Source organism: Spea bombifrons, chromosome 12 (genome assembly GCF_027358695.1).
Source record: "Spea bombifrons isolate aSpeBom1 chromosome 12, aSpeBom1.2.pri, whole genome shotgun sequence".
In the NCBI taxonomy this organism is placed as follows: domain Eukaryota; kingdom Metazoa; phylum Chordata; class Amphibia; order Anura; family Pelobatidae; genus Spea; species Spea bombifrons.
The window spans coordinates 17,898,804-17,909,548 of record NC_071098.1 but is presented as its reverse complement, the minus strand read 5'-3'; the positions used below and the strand labels follow the sequence as shown (position 1 = coordinate 17,909,548).

Here is a 10,745-nt window from a genome sequence, read left to right as displayed (position 1 = left end):
AGGGGGTTAAAAGGCATATCATGGGGCAGAGGGGCATATAGGGGGTTAAAAGGCATATCAGAAATGTCTTATACCCTCCTATATGCCACTGTGCCTCATGATATGCCTTTTAACCCCCTATATGGGCTGAGTGGCATATAGGGGGTTAAAATGCATTTCTGGAGATATATATACTGCTAACAGCAATCACACTCCTATCAAGCCAAGGCAGCCAGTACATGCTGGAACCTGGGGATGTTAGAAGTGTGATTAAAGCCTCCCTATGCGATGCTACCACCCCCACCCCCCTTACACATCCATGCTATCACACACACACTCATTCACAAACATTTAAATACTCATTCATTCCATTAATCACCCCCCCACCCCTTACCTGAACTGCAGATCTCCCACTCGCAGACTTCTGCTGGGGCCCGGCTGTGCGAGCAACTTCTCTGGCCCCGCCCCCAGAGGAAGGAGGGGGAGGTAGAGTTATGTGACACCCTGCTAGCTTCCTGCTGCTAATAGCAGAGACGCCACTCGCGATCAAAGTCCGGTAAGCAGCACGGCCGAAGCAGAATGAGGTCTGATTATAAGACGACCTCGATTATAAGACGAGGGGTATTTTTCAGAGCATTTGCTCTGGAAAAAACCTCGTCTTATAATTGAGCAAATACGGTATATATGTATGTATATGTGTGTGTGTATATATATGTATATGTGTGTATATATATATATATGTGTGTATATATATATATGTGTGTGTATTAGGGCTGAAACAACTAATCGATAAAATCGATAATAATCGATAATGAAAATCGTTGTCAACGATTTTCATTATCAATTAATCCAATAGATTTTTATCGATTATAAAAAGAGGTGTTTTTCAGAGCAAATGCTCTGAAAAACTCCTCTCTTTATATAATCCGACCTCAAACAGAGATCGGATTATAACACTGGAATCCAGATCCCCCGCAACGCTGCAGGGGACCTGGATTCCCCTCACTGTCGGCCGGTCTCTCACTTCCGTCTCTCTCCCCCCTCCCATCTGCCTCCTCCCCCCTCCCATCTGCCTCCTCCCCCTCCCATACATCACTCTGCCTCTCTACCCGGCTCCATTACTGACAGGCACTTTCCCTGCAGCTTCATAGAAGCCTCAGTGTAAGTGAAGGTGAGTAACGGAGTCTGTCTGTGCGATGCAGACCCCCACCGGCTGACAGAGAATCATCCTCTCTGTCATCCGGTGAGGGTCTACGCCACTCTGCCTCTCTACCCGGCTCCCTGGTGTCTTGTCAGTAACGGAGGTTCACAGGAGGCAGAGTGGAGTATGGGAGGGGGGAGGAGGCAGAGTGGAGTATGGGAGGGGGGAGGAGGCAGAGTGGAGTATGGGAGGGGGAGGAGCCAGAGTGGTGTATGGGAGGGGGAGGAGCCACAGTGGTGTATGGGAGGAGGCAGAGTGGAGTATGGGAGGGGGGAGGAGGCAGAGTGGCATATGGGAGGGGGAGGAGCCAGAGTGGTGTATGGGAGGAGGCAGAGTGGAGTATGGGAGGGGGAGGAGGCAGAGTGGAGTATGGGAGGGGGGAGGAGCCAGAGTGGAGTATGGGAGTGGGAGGAGCCAAAGTGATGTATGGGAGGGGGAGGAGGCAGAGTGGAGTATGGGAGGGGGAGGAGGCAAAGTGGTATATGGGAGGGGGAGGAGGCAAAGTGATGTATGGGAGGGGAGGAGCCAAAGTCATGTATGGGAGGGGGAGGAGGCAGAGTGGAGTATGAGAGGGGGAGGAGCCAGAGTGGTGTATGGGAGGGGGAGGAGGCAGAGTGGAGTATGGGAGGGGAGGAGGCAGAGTGGTGTATGGGAGGGGGAGGAGCCAGAGTGGAGTATGGGTGAGTTATAGTGGTGTATGGGGGGTATTATGAATTTCAGGGCATATAGGGGGTATAAGGCATATCGATATTAGGCATATCAGGGGGGCATAAACATATCTGGGGGTAAAAGGTATCAGGGGGCTCAGTGGCATATAGGGGGTATAAGGTATATCGATATTAGGCATATCAGGGGGGCATAAAACAAATCTGGGGGTAAAAGGTATATCAGAGGGCTCAGTTGCATATCACTGGCATATAAGGAGTATAAGGCATATCAGGGGCACAGTAACATATCAGGTTCACAGTGGAATCTGGCATATAAGAGGTATAAGGCATATATGGGGGCAGAGTGGCAAGCTGGGGGTCAGATGTGCATAACTGGGGGCAGTTTGGTAAATAAAAAAAATTTAAACAAGGCTTTTTTCTCAGTTTTTATTAAACATGAAAAATAGTTAACATATGAATTAATATTTACTAATAACTTTGTATTAAAACCTAGTTTGAGAAACACTGTGTTTGGGTTCTTGTAGCTTTTATTATTATGTCAGTAAAATAAGAAGGTTAATAGAGAGAGGCCATTGCAATAAAGAGATGAAAGTGTAAATTGTACGTTTTTTATTGCAATTTTTCTTCAATTTAAAATAATGTATTTTTTTATCCGATTAATCGATTAATCGACAAAATAATCGGCCAACTAATCGATTATTAAAATAATCGTTAGTTGCAGCCCTAGTATATATATATGTGTGTGTATATATATGTGTGTGTATATATGCGTGTATATATATAATATATTGTTGTTGGGGGGTTTTGTCCAATTTGGGTGTGTTATTTTTAATAAAGTGGGGTTTTTTTTAAAGGGGGGGGGTCATTTTCAGTTTCGGTCAAGTGATAGCTGAATTTTCGGTCCAGAATTTTCATTTCGGTGCATCCCTATATACTAAGCCAGACACTGAAGCAGTAGGCCTACACCACATCAATGTTTGGCTTAGTATATAGTGATAGGGGTTATGCTACTTTATTGGCAATGTCTGGCTCAATGTATAGTGATAGGTGTTGTGCTGTGCCTCAGTATATAGTGATAGGTGTTATGCTGTACCCCTGTCAATAGTATGCAGTTTTTCCCAATAAAAAAAAAATAGTGATATATATACATTGATCCTTTATGCAGCCCGGAGCCCCCGCTCATGATTCGCTCATAATTAATTTTTGCGGTGAGAATTTCACCTTTAAAATAGACCATGGAGTCAAAAGGGTTGGAAATATATAGCTCCACCCCCTTGCAATGTGATTTTTTTTTCAGCTCCACCAACTTTATATGGACTGTAGAAGCATATTGTGCGCACAAAATTTGTGCGAAAAATTTGAGGGAACATTGCTTTCAGGTTAAAATGTATCTTAATGGGACGCTAGAATAAATGAGTTCTCATCAAGGACTCTGAAATGAGCTATCCACTAATTTTCATCTAGATATCTTTGTATTATCTGCAAAAAACTGAACGGGAGCTCTTCTTCCGAGTACAAAATGTAAGCTTTATTTTTCTTTAAGCAGAAAATAGTAGGGAATAATACTCACAAGCACATTGGTTATGGCAGCTTGTGAGTACTTTTTTTTTTGTATGCATATTTTGAAGGAGATACACTATGATGGTTTCCAATGGTGATGTCCTATGGAGTATAGGAGGTGTGTGTTACAACATTTGGAATGCAAATAGACAGTGTGCTTTTGGCATAGGAAAGATAAAGGCAGGTTTTCAACTACAGTGCCATTGAGTTTAAATCCCAGTATGAATTGTTTTTTTCTAAAGATTGTCTTAAATGTAATTAATGTGTAAAATGTAATTTTATTTTCTTTTTTCCCTGCAGCATCAGCTGTTCAGTGCCCAGAGTTCAGCCAGTACTCGGTATGCACCAGCAGTTGCCCAGCCACTTGTTCTGATCTTACAGCCCCCTTCTTCTGCAGCAGCCCTTGTACAGAAGGTTGTGAGTGTGATGAAGGTTATGTTTTCAGTGCAGATTTGTGCGTCCCATTAAGTAAATGTGGTTGTGAGGTGGATGGCAAGTACTATGTGGCAGGTGATTCATTCTGGGCAAGTGCAGACTGTACTGTGGAATGCTGGTGTGAAGATGGTGGAGATGTGTCATGCTTTAACACCACCTGCAGTGAGGGTGAGATATGTTCTGTGGAAAATGGATACCAGGGATGCTATCCTAAAAGGGAAAGTGTTTGCCTGGTTAGCCAGAGTCAAGTGATAAGCACATTTGACTCAGTAACTTTTCCCTTCCCCCTGGATTATTCTTATACTTTACTAAAAACATGCTCAGAGAGAGCCGAATTCATTGAAGTTGACATCAGCAAGAAGAAACCAGACTCAAATGCCAATTGGCTAAGACCTTTGAGAATCCAAGTGGCCAAGCAAGAGATTAGAATTGGTGGGGCCAGCACTTCTGAGATTAAGGTAAGAACTGTACCATCTGTTGATGCTATCCAAACCCTGGTTAGTGAGTGCTAAACCCTGCTGTAAGAGCTCCAAGAGAACTTTGAATTAATGCATAGGAAAGCACGCCCATAGGGATTGTAAACTTGCGAGCAGGGCTCTCTCGACCAAATGTATCGGTTTGTCTTAGTCTGTCAATTCTTGTCTTGTCATATCCCTTGAATTTATGTATTGTATTAAGCGCTGCGTAAACTGTTGGCGCTATATAAATAAAAGATAATAATAATAATAATAATGTGAAATCCATAGAAAGACAAATAAGGTAGCAAACAAACCACAAATGTTAACATACATAAATCATAGTACGTTATAATCAAGACAATGATAATATGAACAATAGCATATTATAACAAAATATTTTCTAGTGAAACATGCGTATTTTCACTTTTGATGTTCATATGTGTTTTATATTTATTGTTAAACTCACTTTAAGTATTTTATAAAAATTTATTTTTCAGGTAAATGGATTTGAAGTTGAATTGCCCTTCTATTTGCCATCTGGTGACTTAGAAATTTACCGTAACAGAAATGGGACAGTGATTGAATCTGAGGGTCAGGTTAAAATCCAATATTCTGACCAGGGCCTGATTCAAATAACACTTTCTACTCTTTACTATAATTGCACTGGGGGCCTTTGTGGCTACTTTAATGGGAATGAGGAAGACGAGTTCTGCTTCCCAAATGGAAAATGCACAGATAATGTGGCAGTGTTTTTGGAAAGCTGGACCACATTTGATGAGATATGCAATGGAGAATGCGGAGATTTACTAAAAGCATGCAATAATGACTCTGAACTGCTAAAATATTACAAAAGCAGGTCCAAATGTGGAATAATTAACGATCCTAGCAACAGTTCATTTCTAGACTGCCATTCTGTAGTTAATGTATCTGCCTACTATAGGACCTGCCTTTTCCTCCTATGTCAAAGTGGAGGAAACCAGACAGAACTTTGTGATTCAGTCAGTCGCTATGCAATGGCTTGTCAAAATGCTGCAGTAGATGTTGGTCAGTGGAGGAGTCAACATTTTTGCCGTAAGTAATTGCATTTTAGTTTTGGCTGTTGTCATAGGCCTGCTATAATGAAAGTAAAACATGGAATGATGTTGACAACAGAAACTGGACAACATAAAACATGTAAAAAAGAAAACATGTTGACACGTGGAACGCTAATATAATTGTTTATAGATTTGCTAAATTAATTTGTGTGATACTTTAAGTTTTAATTAAAATACGGTACTTAAATAGAAGACAATTTCAAACATACAGTAAGCTTATGTTTTGCAAACTGTATAGTATTCTTACTAATAAAAATGCAACAGAAGGGCTTACAGTAAGACTGCAAAAGGATTTGCTGTATAATATATATATATGTAAAAAATAAATCATGTAAGTGCAAATAAACACGTGAAACAGTCCACCAAATCAGAAAATACTAATTGATTAATGTGTTAATAGTGCAGCAGGTACACCTGAGATAAATCTCCACAATTATCTTGGTCAGTGATTCCAGGAAATGAATAGTGATAGATGAGATAAATAAATCAGATAGACGTACAAAAATGTAACAAGTATTGTCCTTGCATATGTCTTGTTTAAAGAAAGAACTTCACTCGCAGCCACAATAGTGTTAAACCATGAAAGAAAGAGAAAAAAAGGACACGGATAGTGTAGTATGTTAGGTTAGTGTTAAATAATAGAATATTAATATTATTACGGTAATATTAATAATATTGATATTAGATAAACGCTAAACTAACATACTACACCATTCATGCTCTTGTTTGTTCTCTTTCTTTAATGTTTAACACTATTGTGGCTGCAAGTGAGATTTCTTAAAATAATCAAAGTGGTTTATTACATATTGATGTTTCAGTCTCAACAGAGACTCTGAACTTTTATCAAGATCTCTCGGAGACGTTGAAACGTTGATATGTCATAAACCACATTCTTTGATTATGTTGTATATAAATCCATATGAGTGGTTATTTCTTTGGATTTATATACATTATTGGCATACACCACCAGGGTTTGTGAATCATATGCTAAGTCTGTGGAGTTATATATATATATATACTCACATCAGTATTATATGATCTCACATGAATATTACATTGCTATAATACATACATGGAGTAATGCATTGGTTATCTAGAAATTATAATAGATAAGTAGTTAAGCTGGCACAATTATAAATTAGGTTATTACCTAAAAAAATAACTATTCATAATGTAAGCAGCATTGTGGTATTTCAATATGAAAAGGTTCATCTATAACAAAGATTCACTGCAGATGTTTGTAAGTACTTCAAGAATATAGCCATGTTTCTGAAAAAGTGCTTAGAGCATGTGAAGATGTAAGGTAAGAACGTTACATGCAACACTTATATGGCTTTCTCTTTCTCTTTATTAGCACTGGAGTGTCCTGAAAATAGCCACTTCGAAGAATGCATAACATGTTCGGAAGCTTGTGATACACTTGCCTCAGGTCCTGTGTGTGTTGATAGCTGCACTGAGGGATGCCGTTGTGATGAAGGATTTGCCTTGCAGGGTACTTTGTGCGTCACAAAGAGTGAATGTGGCTGCAATTTTGAAGGTCACCAAGTTTCCACCAATGAGACTTTCTGGGTTGACATGGATTGTAAATCACTTTGTTACTGTAATGGGTCAGACAACAGTGTATACTGTGAAAGCTCCCCTTGTAAGGATGATGAATACTGTATGGAAGTCAATGGCTTGTATTACTGCCAACCACGTACAGATGCATCATGCATTGTCTCAGGGTATGGTCACTATCTGACTTTCGATGGCTTTCCGTTTGATTTCCAAAGCAGTTGCTCTCTAATCCTCTGCACTACAGTGAATAACTTCAAGGCAGATTCCTTCCCCAAATTTACTGTAACTGCAAAAAATGAAGACAGAGACCCATCTTTGGCATTGTGGGTAAAGCAAGTGGAAGTAGAAGTTTTTAATTACAATATTGTCATCTATCGGGCATACAAGCACACTGTTTTGGTGAGTATATGCACACGCACATAAATATATATATATGTGCGTGATATGTGGTTTACCTTCTTTCAGCCTATAATGTTATAGGGCAAATAACACATTAACTATCATGTGTACAATATAATGCATTCTTAGAAAGTGATGTTGTATTTGTTCTACATAACCAAAATCTGTTGCATCACACTAAGGTAAATTTACATCCACTACATTTACATTTACTAAATACTAAATATGCAGAATGAAGAGCCCACTCAACCATTCATTTAGGAGAAAGTATCTGTAATGGGATTTAAAGGTTCTAGTATTTGGGAAAACATGGTCTTTATATATACAAAAACCAAAATCATTAGGGAAAATGGACAAAGGACAAATTGTTCCAGTTATTATTGGACATCATTAGCTTTGAAGGTGGCATGTGTATGTCCAATTACTTGAACAGAACAACGAAAATATAGTAATAACAATTTAACAATAACACACAAATGAAAAAGACAAGTTTTCTGCTACAGTATCCAAATGTCTCAAATCTGAATTTTTTTTCAAATTTGTCTCAAATTTTTTGCATTACAGGTCTTAAGTGCACAAAAGATCTATTTTCTATATTTTTAAAAAACCTTTCTTACATGACAAATACAGAATTGTGATACATGATTATGTTTCTCTCAAATATTAGTTGAATGAAAGAATAATATATCAGACATGAATCTCCATGGTCCCCTAAATAACACAATAGCAAATTTCTGTTATATAATTATAAGGTCACAACATTCCCACTGCCACATACTGTACATTACTTAAAAGCACATTTCTTGAAGAAGCCAAAGACACCCCACCTACCTTTCTATGTAGCTTGCGGTAAACACAGATCTTTTTTTCTCAACTTTTTTTATGTCCTATTTGGGCATTTGTGAGGATAAATGCTGCCTGTTGGGGAACAACAAAAAAAAATATTATTGTATGTCTCCTTAGCACATAGATACCCTTACTTGCCTTACTAGATGGACCACTACAACTCTAACAGAAACCTAGGATTGGTGATGATCAAGTCACTCGTATTGCTCTGTAGCCCATTACCGATTGGCTCTGGGGTATTTTTGAAAGTATAAAGAGGAATGGGCGCTGATAAGTGCAAAGTGTTGGGGTTAAATGGTACAATTGTATGAAATTGAACAATCTGAGTGCTGCTTCAACAGAAAGAGGCAAAACTCCACACTAGACCCATAAACCAACCAGAATAAACAAAAGGGAGTATCTGTGTAAACACACATCCAAAAATGTGTCAAATACTTGAGGAGGAGATGTTAATTTTATTTAGAACTGGTTATAGGCCTCATCTGCCAGGCAACAATATGTATGTACTGTTTAAATTATAGAAAACAACCATACCTGGGAACTTGTGGGCTTCGGCTACCGGGACCCTACCCTGACATCGGGAAACACCCCCATTTTAAGGGGAAATGGGTGGGGAGTGGGGTGTGTCAGGACCCTGCTCCCTTGACCTGGAGGGTTCGGGTGTCGTCCCGGAGAAGCTGTGCTTCTCTCTGAGTTTTCCGGGCGAAACCTTGAAACTCAGCAGCTCCTCTTACATTTAGGCATTAAGTTGGCAGACATTGTTGTAGAGGATAATTTAAAGTGTTTTGTTAATAGGTATAATCTATGAGAATTTCCATGAAAACCTCTTCATTAGTTTTTTCTAACTTCTCCAGTGAAGAGCCATTAAAGGATTTAGGCTGCCACTAGTGTCTGCAAAACCTTTTCTGTCACGTTGTTTTCAGAAGTCACAAAAGTTATTTACAGTTATAATGAAAAAAATAAATGTGTATATATGTAAAGTCAAATGTGTGTTAAATGCACTATGAGTTTAGAGGCTGTACTTGTGTTTTGAGTAGGATGACTTATACTTCATAGTGTGAAATACCAACTTGCTCTTGTCTGTAAGGAAAGTTCCCAGATACAACTGAGTATACATATGAGGGTCTCAATGCTTCTTACCTGTAATGTGACAATTTTACAGCTAGGAATGTTGGTGTGAACAATTTCACTTTTGTACTTATATTCCTAGTTGCAAACAGATTTATGAAAGGAATGCATTTCTAAGGTAAGTGCATGTGTGCATTAAAATATTAGATGTCATTTACCATGACTTTCTAAACATATAATTTTAAAACAATTGTCTCTTGAAGTCAAGAAGGATTTTTTTCCCCTGATGGCAGAATTCGAATTAGCTTAATTAGGGTTTTCTTTGCCTTTTGGATCAAGAATAGGAAGGTTAGGTAGAAGGGTTGCGCTTGATGGACTTAGGTCTTTTTTCAACCTTATAAACTATGTAACTATGTAAGTAAAATAAAAAAGTAAAGTAAATAGAAGTAAATTTGGTGGATGCAACGGTCCCAATGGTCATAATAAGCAGAAATATGTACACATATGGTCTTTAAATATAGCTATATAGTAAAATTATTATTTTTTAATGCTGCTGTTAGTTTCCATGTAGTTTAAGATTAATCTCTCTATGTTCTCTTTTTGTGCAAGGTGAACAATGAAAGACTATACCTGCCTTTGAAGTTGGGCCATGGAAAGGTTAATATTTTTGCATTTGGCTTTCACATTGTTGTAGAAACAGAATTTGGACTAAAGGTGGTATATGACTGGAAAACATTCCTATCTGTGACCATCCCACGGCATATGCAAAACAGCACGTATGGCCTATGTGGGAGGTACAATGGAAATCTTGAGGACGACTTACAGACATCCAGTGGTTTCATTAGCATGGATGTCAATGAGTTTGGCCACAGTTGGGTGAAGAGAGATACATTTTGTCAGGTTGGTTGTGGAGATAGATGTCCAACATGCACTAAAGTTGATGGATTTTGGAAAGCTCAACAGCTCTGCAGCTTTATCCCAAACAGAAACAGTGTTTTTGCAAAGTGCCACAGCAAAGTAAATCCCAGTTTCTTCTACAAGAACTGCCTGTTTGATTCATGTATTGATGGAGGTGTTGTGCAGACTCCCTGTAGCTGGTTACAGAACTATGCAAGCACATGCCAGACTCAAGGAATTGCTGTTACTGGATGGAGAAACTTCACATCCTGCTGTAAGTCTCTATCTTTTGTATTCTTTTAAAGCTGTATAAGAAAAAAAAAAACAATAAAACTTGGTTAGAGTTAATCTTATTTAGTGAAGCAGAGAGGGATAGTAACTTATTGGTCCCCCACCACACTTGAGATCCCCATTTGCTTTATTTATCCCTAATATTATGCTTTTTTGTTTGGTGAAAGTTAAGGACATGCGAGTTATAGGTTATCTTACATCATTTTGACAGCAACATATAGCTGCATGACCTCACATTAACACAAAATCATTTTTTCTCTTGCCATTGTTTGCCAGATATATGTATTTTATT

The 10,745-nt window shown here is 38.8% G+C and overlaps 1 protein-coding gene across 1 annotated transcript in view; it reads left to right on the top strand.

The window, feature by feature from the left end:
* The window catches only part of TECTA (tectorin alpha), a 52,337-nt gene that overhangs the window by 18,062 nt on the left and 23,530 nt on the right, over positions 1-10,745 (top strand). The window contains exons 8-11 of the mRNA XM_053452342.1: positions 3,709-4,301; positions 4,799-5,372; positions 6,750-7,351; positions 9,875-10,436. Coding sequence (XP_053308317.1) covers positions 3,709-4,301; positions 4,799-5,372; positions 6,750-7,351; positions 9,875-10,436 — 2,331 coding nt within the window. The remainder of the gene's footprint in view (positions 1-3,708; positions 4,302-4,798; positions 5,373-6,749; positions 7,352-9,874; positions 10,437-10,745) is intronic.